This window comes from Choloepus didactylus, chromosome 11, assembly GCF_015220235.1.
Source record: "Choloepus didactylus isolate mChoDid1 chromosome 11, mChoDid1.pri, whole genome shotgun sequence".
NCBI classification, from domain to species: Eukaryota; Metazoa; Chordata; class Mammalia; order Pilosa; family Megalonychidae; genus Choloepus; species Choloepus didactylus.
The window spans coordinates 66,615,141-66,628,516 of NC_051317.1; the positions used below are offsets into that span (position 1 = coordinate 66,615,141).

The 13,376-nt window shown below is 38.7% G+C and overlaps 1 protein-coding gene across 9 annotated transcripts in view; it reads left to right on the forward strand.

The window, feature by feature from the left end:
• OSMR (oncostatin M receptor) overlaps positions 1 to 11,370 on the forward strand; it is an 82,426-nt gene extending 71,056 nt beyond the window's left edge. For 6 of the 9 annotated variants that reach the window (XM_037798813.1, XM_037798814.1, XM_037798817.1 and 3 more), the window contains 7 exons: positions 1,693 to 1,872; positions 2,941 to 3,045; positions 4,581 to 4,754; positions 5,274 to 5,456; positions 8,263 to 8,344; positions 8,838 to 8,910; positions 9,207 to 9,776. In XM_037798813.1, coding sequence (XP_037654741.1) covers positions 1,693 to 1,872; positions 2,941 to 3,045; positions 4,581 to 4,754; positions 5,274 to 5,456; positions 8,263 to 8,344; positions 8,838 to 8,910; positions 9,207 to 9,776 — 1,367 coding nt within the window. Of the gene's footprint in view, positions 1 to 1,692; positions 1,873 to 2,940; positions 3,046 to 4,580; positions 4,755 to 5,273; positions 5,457 to 8,262; positions 8,345 to 8,837; positions 8,911 to 9,206 lie in introns of all 9 variants that reach the window. The other 3 variants (XR_005210902.1, XM_037798818.1, XM_037798816.1) reach the window with 3 other exon arrangements.
• The last annotated feature ends 2,006 nt before the right edge of the window (positions 11,371 to 13,376 follow it).

Below are 13,376 nucleotides of genomic sequence, written 5' to 3' on the forward strand. Positions count from 1 at the left end.
TAAATGTTGCCTCTTAGACAAAGCTGTTCTCCCTCAGTGATTGTCTTATACAGTGAATCTTTCCTTTGTGGATCTTTTTAGTAACTGCTCAAAACTTTCCATTTCACTAACTAATATGAAAAACCATGGCAACAGAAAGGACAGAAAATTCCGAAAGGTATATTTCTGAGATTTTGTCTTATGTGTACTGATGACCTTGCCTTTGTAACGATGTTTAATAAATCTGTTACTCAAATTCAAGCCCATATATCCAGGTGCTTTAGTTCATTCATCCTGGCAATCTCCACATTCCTTTATTATTATTATTATTAATGATGCTGAAGGACTCCCGCTATTCTTCTACCCTTTGAATCAAAATTTGCTGTTGTAGAGAATGCCTTTCTCCATACCGCCCAGTACTCAGATCAGGCACGGGAGTGAAACCCAGAGAATGGATATGAATGATGAGAGGAGACCCCATGAGAGCACGTTTTGCACCTGGAACCAAAGTATTTACTTTGGTCTTTCCTGTCAGGTGCTGAATATGTCTGATCCGAATAGAAAAATGTACTTAATGAGCCTTTTGGTGCAAGTCAATTAATGACGTTTAGCCTCTTGGAAATTGAGGCAAGTTGGACTTGCATTCCCACCATTAACTTCTATTTCACTTTTACTCTCATCCTGGTGAAAATGGCCTTGAAGAACTGGACTAGCCTTTTTGGTTTCTGATGCCTCATGTTTGATCATTAACCAGATATGATTTTGGGGAACTGATTGACTGAGTTTTCTAATTTGAAGTATTAAGCTGTTGAGGATAAATGACCATGTCTGGTGTTACACTGAATTTTGTGGCAAATGTAACTAAAGAACAAAACTACTCAGAAAATTAAAGTGATTGTATTCCAGTCTCCTTTTGGGTTGGGGTTGTTTAGCCTGGTCTCCAAAAAGATACAGAGCTTTTATTCACAGTATTATAAACAAATCTTGTTATTCCTTTATAGGCCTGCATACCCTTGGGATTCATAAGGGGAAAAAAAATGAGGAAGGAACAATTGAATTTCAAGGATGTGAATATTAAGGATAGGAAGTGGACACAAAACTGGGCCATGCACCGAGGGATCTTTCTTATTTTATTTATACTTAAAAATCTCACTTTAGTATCAAAGTATCTGCATCTGTTTCCATCTAATTAACTCTTTAGGAGGAAAATCAATTGCAGTCACACTTTATGATGATGGAGGATGTTTACTCAAGAAAAATGCCAATACAGATTTTCAAAAATCTATTATTTTCAAATGCACTTTCTATTTTTTTGCTTTTAAAATAACATTGCATTTGTACTTAATTTTTGTTCTCATCTAAGATGCATTTTCTGACTTTACAGAAGAAGCTTTGTTAAGTAATTTAACTATAAATCAGAAATTTTTTGAAAAAAAGTATCAGAGGCTGGGTTTGTCCCACAGGCCGTAGTTTGATGATGCCTATTTGAGGTTCTCAGAAGGTCAGGATGCATCTGAAGGCCAGATGGGAATTTATGCTGGGAGGTAGGGGGTATAGAGACTCCCACGAAAATATCCCCCACTCAAGCCCCTTTAGCCAGTGACCTGGTAGGAAGGTTGCCTGTTGGATGCCATGTACGTTCAAGTTTACTTTCTTCTTTAAGCACTCTTTAAAAATTTATAATTAATTTAATGTCTATTTGTTTACATCCAGAAGAGGTTGAGGTAGAAAGAGTAAAAGGCACAGAGAAGGGATTCCCTCTTTCGTGGAAGCCTCAATCCGGAGATGCCCTGGGCTACGTTGTGGAGTGGTGTGACCATCCCCAGGACCGGCTCTGCCGTCTTCAGTGGAAGAAACTGGGCCCCAACACCACAAATACAGTCATCAGCTCAGGTAAGAAAAACTCTCCATGTTACTGTCTTGCTATATGCAATTTACAGCACGTTCAACTAGGATTTCTGGACCACCTCTTATATGCTTTGACTTTGCTGATAATTTTGAAATTAACAAATCCAGCATGGGTCATAGGCGTTGACATTGTATCATGTTGCTCTCTCTGCTTTTACAGAGAGCATCTGGACCTGAGGCCAGCATCGGTGTTTCATGGCTTTGTTCCTCTAAATCAGTGATCTCAAATGAAGGGCAGAGGAATGAAATATAACAGTTGTCCAGAGAGCTTTTACAAAAACATAGAAGTGGATCGATTTGAGAGATGTTTAGGATGTAGAATTGAAGGGAGTTGATCATCAACCCCTTCATTTTCAGTAGACCATGTGGAACTTGAACTCTAATCTCCCACACGGGATTTGTAATTTGAAGATTGCTAGTTTAGCAAAGGCAAAGGAGGGATTGGTGGTGTCATCCACCTTGCCCACGATAAAAATGTGGGAATTGTTGCATCTTAAGAGTGATAGAGGCCCCTGGAGGGCATTAAATCACACTCAGAGAGCAAGGAGGCCAGAGCATGGCAGAGCCTGTGGTGGGAGCTGTTTCCGTGGAATGATGGGTGCGGGAAGCAGAATGCAGATGCAGAGGCCTAAGGGGGAAGTGGGGAAGTGGAAGCAGAGCTTTCAAGAAGACTGGTTTTGAGTGGGACGAGAGAAAGCAGGTAACTGGAGGGGCATTTGGAGTCATAGGAAGATTTAAAATAGTTTCATGTGTCTGGTCTAGTTCTGCACCCAGCTTCCTGCACCTGGGTCAGGATGTCTGGGAGCTCTTGCTCAGGAGGCACTTGTAAAGGAAATCCCTGCAGGCTCCATCAGAGACAGTGGGGTGTCAGGTCTTTGCAAGGTGTGAAGGAATCGAGGCTTAACTGAGATGGGGAAGATGGTGGAGACGAAGTGCAAAAATCCTGAGAATGAAATTATTAGGGGAACACAAATTCATTTTTCATTCTTTTTCTCAGAAATAAAGATAATGTCATTCTGTGTAATTGAAAATCAGTTGACTTTTCACTTCTAGATGCTTTTAGACCAGGGGTCAGATACTGCTTCAGAATCTATGAAATATCTTCAAGGAGGATTGCTTGTTTATTAGAGAAGAAAACAGGATACTCTCAGGAACTGGGTAAGTTTAAAGCATTTAATGTGTCAGTGTGCAGACTTGTTCAGAAAATCCATAGATTCCTTCCTAGCTTTGGGTTTAGAAAGATTTCAACACCTTATCAAATTTTCAGTGTCCTCATTTCTTCGAACTGCTTTTTAATTATGTTTTTAATTATGTTTTAATTATGTTTTAATCATATAAATTTAAAACATTTTCATTGAAGATAATTTACAAAATATTATGCACAAGAAGAAGATAAGATCATTGTCTTATCATTTACAAATATCCACAGTTAATATTTTATGTATATCCAGATAATCCTTTCTTGGTACATATATACACTTTTAAAATAAAAATGGGATCTTATTGTAGTCACTATTTGCAAACTGCTTTTTTGACTCATGTCATTAAACATTACTTAACCATATCATGTTTATGACTGCAAAGTGTCCTGCTGTGTGCCTATGTGAAATCACCTGTTGTTGGGCATTTAGGATGATTACAGTGTTTTTCAGCTATAAGCTATAGGATTCACTTTCAGGTATCTTGCAGCCTTAAATGCTAAATCTATTCCTATTTCCAATCTCTTCTGTGCTGTTTGAATCCCAATGATTTTAGCTAAATCTTTGTCCATATCCACGATTATTTTCTTTTACTAATAAGGCCCTAGAAGTGGAGTACTTGAGTCAAAGGGCTTGAATGTTTTAAATATTTATTCATTTCTTTATAATTTTTAAGATGTTTGATGCATTTTGTGAAATTGCCCACCAGAGTTGTTACCATTGTCCCACCAGCAGTGTAGGGGATTTTTGATCCTCCCATGTGGTTGCTTCTTAACTGTCTTCAGCCTGCAGGGTTTCAGGCCCAGTGAAAACTGTGTGCTTGGGCCCCTGATTGCCTCACGTTAATCATACTAGTCATGGAAGCTCTTCTTTTGGTGGCAGCTGGTCCGGACTTTATAGTTAGCGCTCTCTAAGACACGCAAGAGCTGTGTGCTTTGTGTGTGTGCATAGACTTGAGTGTGCAAAGCTTGTGTGGTAAAACAGGCTCGGGGAGGTCTTCCGAATAAATGCTCCTGGATTTTTTCACGGAGCCTTGGATAACTTTGCATTGCCCCAACATGGGAACTAGGGTGCTTCAGATTCCCACTTGCCTCTCTGAAAACCCTCCCCTGCCTCCCTTTCCTCCCCACATCAGTAGGTTCTTCGGTTGGATCTTCTTTCAAGTGATGTTGAGAATTCAAGAACAGAATTAAGTCTAAGAAAGACTTTTAGTCTCTTCTTTGCTGTGTGACCTTGTGTGAATTACTGAGTCTCTCTGAGCATCCATTCCTTCTGTGAAAGGCAAGGTTTGAACAAGATGGCCAAACTCTTTTCCAGCTCTCACAAATTATTTCTACGCCTACATCCTCTGGACTGAAAGATAAAACTCTGTAATTTGGCATAATCTCATATGGCTTATGGAATCGGCTGTGGTTCTACCTTTGGTTTATGTGAATGTTGTAAGAATATTTTCCAATTCATGTGTTTTATTCTTACCTTGACTTCATTCCCTAGCTCCTTCAGGCAACCCTAACGTGATCATGAGTCAGCTGACATCCCACTCCTTCACTCTGAGTTGGAAGAATTATTCTACTGAATCCCAACCCAGTTTCATAAGAGGATACTCTGTCTATCTGAAATCCACAGTGGGAGAGTGCAACACAGGATTTGAAAAGGCTGTTCTTCCAGGTGACACATGATCTCATTATTTGAAATAATTTAACATGCTACCATCTCTGACTGTAGCCTGGCCTAACTCTATTATTAAATGATCTTAGGAGCAAAAGGGGTTTCTAAATGGGAGCCTGTATTTTAACTTAGTTAAAAAACAATGTGGCCCTGGTATTTTTAGAAGCATTTGAAGCTCCATCAGCTCCTTAAGAAAGCTAGCCACTTGCGAAACTTGCTTGCGAACCCCTTTTACTTGTTTCTTTCACTTCGTTAAATGTTAAAATTTATTTTTAAATCTCTTGCAGCTCTTATTGATGTGCTATTTTGATTGCCAACATCCCTGTTTAAATGGAGTTTTTGCTCTTCATGTCATCTCCTGAAAATTTCCCCAGTGTTGCCAATGTGATGAATTTGTGATTTAATTTTTGACTGTTAAGATATTGACAATGTGGTGACAGTATTTGTGCTCAACTCTCTCAAACCAGCTCTGTTACACTCTTAATAATTTGTGTTTGTTTTTTTCAATGAAAAAAACAGGTTTTCAAATCACAGATGATTCAGTAATTTGCAAATACAAAATTAACAACCCGGAAAAAAAGACGTTCATTGTGGAAAACCTACAGCCAGTGTCCTTCTATGAGTTTTTCGTCACTCCGTACACAAGTGTTGGCGAGGGCCCCATTGGTACTTTCACGAAGGTCAGAACTCCGGATGAATACTGTGAGTTTTTCCAAATTAAAACTCACCCCTAGGAGCCCCCGGAAACCTAACAAATCACACAAATGTTGCCTTAGAATTGCCTTCACTCCTTTCTTTCCTCTCTCAACCTCTCAATTTCTCTTTCTTTCTCCTCTCTTTTAAATGGAGCCCTACTACGTAAAACAAATATGTGTTGTTAATCTGACTGAACTAGGGCCCCCAATCTGGGCCCCTGAGTTACTTCTCTGGAATTCGGTCTCTTAAGAGTTTGAAAATCACAGCATTTTTTAGCATTGACCTCGGAAGAGTCATAGGACTTTTGTCTAGAGAAGGGCAGTGGTGTTTTTCTCAGCAGAGTTGCCCTCTGCAGCCACCTTTCTCAACTAGTTCCACTCAGTGGCTCACTAGTGGCTCCCCGGTTTTGCTAGCTACTACGGGCAATGAAAGACATTGGGTTGGGGTAGCGATGGGGCAGGGGAGGGGGAGGGGCAGGGGCTGGGGAGGGACAGCGAGTGTTTGTTTATACACTCTGTGTTTGCAGATTTGCTGGGGGAAGGGGTGAGCTGAAGGGATAGGTATTTTCAAAATCCACATGGCTCAAAAGATGGAGAAAGAAGAGAGGGGGGAGAAGAATGGAAGGAACTTGTTGATGGCAAAAATTATTCTCATGGTAAACCCTGACACCCAGCAAACAGGAAGGTGGTGAGAGAAAGTAGCTACTGAAGGAGGAGGGAGGAGTAAAGAGCAGTTCCAATGAGGGAATCAGAGAAGGTCCACACTGGAAGGGACGCTAGAAGATTCTCCCTCCTTGAAAAACACATAGGCTGAGAAGTCTTGCGTGATGTTATCAAGTGGCTGGGTCAGGTGGAGCTGGAGGGATGGGATGGGTCCATCTGTAGGGCTGTTGACCCCTGGAGGGTCCTGAGCAGTGACCAGGACCCACTTAACCACAGGGGCAGGTTATCGTGGTCCAGACTTACTAGACTAAAACCTGGTCCGAGATCTCCCAACCAAAGGCCAGAGGTCCCAAAGTCAGATTAAGATTTGAGCCAGTGATTTACATTATGTGAACATTCTTGTCATTTAGTTAATTTATCTTTAGGCTTTTTTTCTTTTGACTTTGGAATTTATTTGGCTGGTAGATATGTGTGTGTGTATACCATGCACCCCTGCTTACACACACACATACACACATGCTTACACCACACATATATATGAATTTTCTTTATATTGAGTATATTTTCTAAGTTTCATTTATCTCTCTTATTCATGTTAAACTTCATTAGCCTTGGCTTGTGGCTTTATTGATTAGTATCAGAAATAAAATATTTAAATAGTTACAATTTCAGTGACAGAGATCTTACTTGATTTTTACTGGAGAGTGTATTAGGTGACTAGCATCCATTTAACTGTCCTTCAGACTTCATTGAATGGGAATAAGAAATACTGGCTTGTGCTAATTGAGGCTGGGGTGATTAAACAATAAAAAGGAATGGAATGCAAAAAATTATTTTGACATTGAAATGGAAAAATTCTGTATAAATGTCCATTCTTTTATGGTGGTTTTAGCTTTTTTTCCCCAGGCTTGCTTGCAAATACACTATAAATCCATAATTTCACCAAATTTTAAAACCAACTGTAGTAGTCAAAAGTATTGTTCCTGAGAGTACGATGTAGTCAGGAAGAGCTTTTCCTTCCCCTTTCTTTGGGTCAGGGTTCATTTTAGGCCACTTGTTGTGGGGCTTACTCTGGCACCTTCTTACCTTTCTGTGTCCTTTCCTCCAGGGCCCTGAGTTGCCTCCGGCATTGCCCCAGGCTGCCCTCCCTTACACATCGCTAATATTCTTTACCACACTCCTGTCCCCAAATCATATGCCATTTCTTCCAGGACAGCCATGTGTGGGGATGAGGAGGGGTAGAGGGAGGGCAGGGGGGCAAATGGATTGAACAAAGTCATACTTACATGTCAATGACTGGTGGTCGCCAAAACTTCCCTGAGCAACTTGCATTTGTGAAAGGGGGTACTTACTAACCCAGTTGAATTAGTTGGTGGAATTTCAAGCAGTGGGAACAGGAGGATGAGTGTTTAAGAAAATAAAGCACCAGTTGACATCTCTGAGAAATATAACAGGAATGATTATTGCAGATTGACATTCTGTTGATTTTACCTAACACTTGAGGGGTTGCATTAGTCACTATGTGATGTTTAACAGACAACCTCGAAATCTCAGGGGCATACAACAAATATTTATTTTTAGACTTATGGGTCTACAGGTCAGCTGTGGCTTGCTTGATCTAGGTTGGGTCAGGCTGAATTCTAGGTTGTCAGGTTCTGTTCTGCTCCATATTATCTTCATTCTGGGGCTTAGGCTGATGGGGCAGCAGATTCTTCTCGTGGTGAATCACAGGAACAAGAGAGGGCCAGCAAACAATGCACATACATTTAAAGCCCATGTTCATATTACAACACCTAACATCCCATTGGCAAAAAAAAGTCAAGGGGCAGGGAAGTACACTCCACCTCCCATGCAGCTTTGGCAAGGGTGGGAAAGATTAATTATAATATAGGGAGGTAGCAAAGAGTTGGCAATAATGATCCAATCTATCAGAAGAGGTAATGGGTTTGAGTTACAAGGTGTTGACAGCAAATGGCTCCCCCTGTTGGTTGGTTGTCTCCCCGCCCCCCAATCAGGAGGAACTTGTATTGCATCTGGCATAGACATTTGAGAAATAATAACTGTGTGAAGTTACTCTCAACCTTAAACTTATTTTTATTCCTTTGAGAGGGAAAAGTACTTATTAAAAATATTCCTTTCTTCTTTCTCAGCCCATATATTGATACCTGTCATACTGCCCATGATTTTCTTTGTTTTGCTCATCATGATCGTGTGCTACTTGAAAAGTGAGTGGTAAGTGTTTGAGGAAGATTTTATCCCAGAAGAGAGTCAGGGCAAAATCCAGAAGGGAATTTAATAAGACAATTGATATTGAATAATCTGAAAAAAAGTGCTGGAAAGGAAAAGGACAAAAGAGGTTTAGGTTAGGGAACGTATTTCACAGCTTTATTTTTCGGTCAATTCATAAGTAAAATAATAACCTTTAAAAATAAAGAGATTGCAAGAGTCTTCCCCAATAATGGTAAGAGCTAACATTTACATGTCTCTTACTATGTGTTTGGCAGTGTTCTAGGTGCTTTATATATAACTGATTTAATCCTCATAACACTTTAAATACCATAATTATCTCTATTACCAATAAGCATATTAAAGCACGGAATGGTAAAGTAACTTGCCCAAGGTCACACAGTTATAAGTGCTGGAGCCAAGACTAGAACTCAGGAATCTCATTCTTAACTATTTCACTATGTTGCAAAATTCAGTCTAATTTTCACTACTATTCTAGGATGAAGGAGAAGTGTTATCCTGACATTCCAGATCCTTACAAGAGCAGTGTCCTGTCAGTAATAAAATCCAAGGTAAAATGTTGAGAAATTTCATGTATATTACATACTTTAATTAAAGAACAATCCGGTTTTGGGATTGTAATAATCATCCTTTCCGAGACCTCCTCAGGAAAATATAATACAGCAGAAACCACCTGTTCTTCTGCAGCCATGAAATAGGTGCATTGAGCTTTGATTTCTTCTGTTAGGAGGAATCCTTTGGTTTTTCAATACCATCTCCAATTAATTTGTGACCAGGATGAAACATGAACAAAAGCAAAGCTCTGAGTACATTTCACATATTTATATATTTTTTGTTTCCTGTCCAGGAGAACACTCACCTGACAATAATGAACATCAACGACTGTATTCCAGATGCTATTGAAGTTATAAACAAGCCAGAAGGGAGAAAGATACAGTTCTTTGGCACTGGGAAGTCACTCACAGAAACGGAATTTACTAAGCCTGTCTACCTTTACCTCCTTCCAACAGGAAAGAATTACTCAGGCCCTGGACCCTGTGTCTGGTTTGAGAACTTTACCTATAATCAGGCAGCTTCTGACTCTGGTTCTTGTGCCCATCTCCTTTCTCCCCCTACAGCTCCAAGTCAGCTGGGAGTATTGAACCCACCTGAAAATCTACAGAAGACACTAGAGAAGAACTACACGAACTCCCTGGAAGAAACTCCAACCGGAGAAACTAGTCTGAATTATGTGTCCCAGTTGGCTTCACCAATGGCTGGCGACAAGGAGAGTCTCCCAACGAATCCACCAGTGCCAGCACATTGTTCAGAGTATAAAATGCAAATGGAAGTGCCATTGGGTCTGGCTTCACTTCCCCCAAATGAGAGTAGCAGCCTCTCCTCTGTTACCCTTTTAGATCAAAGTGAACACTGCTAACCAGAATACCCATTTCATTCCTTTATGCTGCACAGGCACTAAGGCTGCCTCAGGTCGTTCGTCCCAGTGAGCCCTCACCATTGGCAGGTCTGATTTATATAAGCCCACTAAAATCTTACCAGGTTTCAAAGGCCAGAATCTATGGAATTCAATATTCCTCCTCCTCGGAGGCTTACTCTAGAAGGGGCCGGATCCTGTGAAGATGTTTACCTTGCATAGGGCTAGGCTTTAGCCACTCCACAGACCCCAGGGCCCTAGGAGGTCCATTTTTAGCAAGATGTTTTCCATGAAATTCTACTCCTGTGTTTAATAATTTAAGGGAAAAGGAACCGGATTTAAGGCTTTAATAAAGGCCACAGAAGGTTTTTTACTAGAGCATAAATTGTCAATGTAAATTTATCCTGAATGGATTTAATGAAAAAGTCAACAAATGTTTGAGACCCAAGCATATTTTAAGATTGCCTTGAAGTGATATAGTTCATTGACACAGTAAAATTAACTGGGGAGTGGGGGGTGGTGCATAGACCTCATCTAATAGGTAAGATGTGTGAATGAATCAGATTCCCATAATTCTCCTTTTATCTGGCTTATCACAGTTAAAGAATGGATTTGGCAAGGAACTCTTCCTGGCTTAGTGTTAACAGTACTCCTGCTTAGATATCAGTCTTCTACAATTTCTGATGACTACCTCAGAATGTAAAATATATCATCTAGTAATTCCATTCCCATTTTGTTCCTCCCTTTCCCCCCAAGAATTATATACAAATGACCTGTTTCCATTTAGCATTCTTTGGACTCTACAATAAGTTGTCTGGGACAAGGTAACTCCCTCATTATCTCATTTCTATTCCTATTATGCTAAAATAAAATGTAACCTCATTGTTGGATATAATTTTGATAAAACAGCTGAGTAGTTATATGGAATGGGAAATTCTATATTGGCTCAGGAGCAGCTTTGTTCCTAGTACATACCAGGTGTTTCAAACTTGTTCCTTTCTCTTCCCTCCGCCTGTCAACCTCTAGTGTTTATTGGCCACATTACTAAATAAGCATAAATAGGAATTCCTTTTTGCTTTGCTTTCTCTGTCAGTGTGGTGGAAATGACTCTGCCTGTGCTTATGCCTCTGATAACAAATGCCCCACACTGTTCCATGTAACACTAGGAAAAGAGAGAGATGAAGTATTCATGTTCTCAAAAGAATGTGGCTGCCAACTGGCCTAAATATATCTACACAAATCAGTGCTTCTGTTGAGGCTTTTCAACTGTTTCCCTATATATAATTAAGCCTTTTTGCTGGAAAACTGGTTATGTGCTCCTAACGTAGTATAAACCAGTATCATTAGTCTAATAGCTGTGAGATGCCTTTGGGGCCAGTATCGTTGTCATTTATGCTATTTTATTTATGTTCCTTTGTTAAGATGCAATTACACATTTTTTCACTAGAAACTTGTATAGAGAAATATCAATGATTGTTATGACTGATATGTAAATAGTTTATTTCCTATGGATTTCCTGTAAAAAGTAATCCACAAAAGCTTAGTCATTTTTGTTGTTGCTAACAAACCTTAATTAAAGTATTTCACCATTGCATTATTTTGTGTTTTACATAGAAAATGAGATGAAAATCTTAGTTACTCAGTATAGTTGATAAAGTTACTTCACGAGCTTACTAAAAACATAAATTACTGAGTACCACTCTAAACCTCCCAATCAAAATCTCTGGAGTGTAGGGCCTGAAATCTATGTTTTGTCAGCTCCCAGGCATTCTGATTCACTAAATCTTGAGAATCATTGGCTTAAGAAAGAAGAAACCTTCTAAAATATGATAATTTATCAAATAGGAAATGCTGGGCTAGATAACTGTATGCTTACAATATCACTATGTTCTACAGTTTGGGTTATATACATTTCTCTCCAATGTTTTTACCAAATAAATTTGTACTTAAAACCTGAAGTTTCAGTACCATATGCCATCTTAACATATTCAAGAAATTGTCCTTCAGAAACTTTGGAATTTGTATGCAGGTACTTTTGTTTTTGTTTTAAAAACACTTATGGAGAATTTCAAACATATGCCAAAGTAGACATTATAATTTAATCGTATAACCCCAACAGCCACAAATTCTTGGCTGATTCAGCCCCATCCACACCCCCTCCTTATATTTTGAAGCAAATCATTTCATCTGTAAATACTTGTTTTTCTCTAAATGGACTCTAATTTTTTTCTAACATAGTCAACTAAAACCAAATTACTAAAAACTCCTTAGGAATATCAGGATATTTTGATGGTGGACAGCACTGTCATTAATGACTTCTGAATACTCCATTGGCCTGTGGAATGGTCCTCAGCTGGGGGCAGGGCCAGCGATGATTCAGCAAGGGCTGGGAGTAGGAACTTTCTCACACGAGTCATGGACCATGCTTCAAGTGTTTGGCATTCTACCACCTACTCCATACTAACAGTAGTGAACCTGATTAACTACTCAAATGTATTCTTATTTTAAGGATCCAGGTGAATTAGACTTCATATTTAATATTTCTTCTAAGATCTCTGTGAAAAGATAGCTGGCTTTCATCTCAAAGAACTTACAAGAGATATTAAGCACTTTGCATAAAGCAGAACTTGTAAAACTCTGGAAGAAATACCACAGAAGATAAAAACCCTTCAGTAATAGCAGTTAAAATCATGTTTACAACATAATGTACAGATAGATGTAGAGCATTTAAAGGACTAAGAAAATGTAATTGTCTTAGTCCTTTAAGACAAATCTTTGTAATATATAATTTTATAGTAAGTTTTAATATATCTTTTCCTTTTTTCAATGTCAATGCAGAAATATTGTACCTTATTTCTGAGTATATTTATATATCAAATATATTTAAAAATGAAATAACTTTTTTAAAGTTCAGCTATATTATGACTTTTTTCAAAGACTGGCTGCATAATGACTACAAAATGTGCTTTTTAAAGTTTATTTTGGAGTCAACCATATTTTTGTGGAATATATATAGAAGTCAATGGGAAAAATGATATACAGAAATGTGAAGTCTAAATTATCTGAATCAACAAATCTCTTAATGTGAAACATGTTACCAAATTTAATCAACTATAACAGACTCTAGCTTTGACAATGAATTTTACTCTCCAGGCTTGGTAATTTCCCTTGTAATATTTTCTTCTGATAGTAGATAGCCTTAGATTAATCTATTTGGTCAGATTAGTTACTGCATGAGAAATCAAATACTTCCCATAGACAAGCCACCATGGTCATCATCATCATTACTTGCTTTGTATGTTATTCTTCAAAAAATTCAGGCTGTTCTAGTCTAAAGATAGATCCATTTTTCCAAACTCTTTATAGAAATGAATTGAATTAAAAAAAAAAAAACTACTGTAAAGATGTTTGGTTAAATTGTGAAGAATGTTTAAGAAAGTGAAAACAGTTATTCTAAAACATTTGGAACAGCCCCCAGATGTGATACTGAACCGCCTAAAAGTCACCTTAACTGGGCAGGTATCAACGTCAGTGGTACATGATTCAAAATCAAGGCCATATGACCACTGGATAGGTGTTTCAAATTTTCAAACAACAACACAA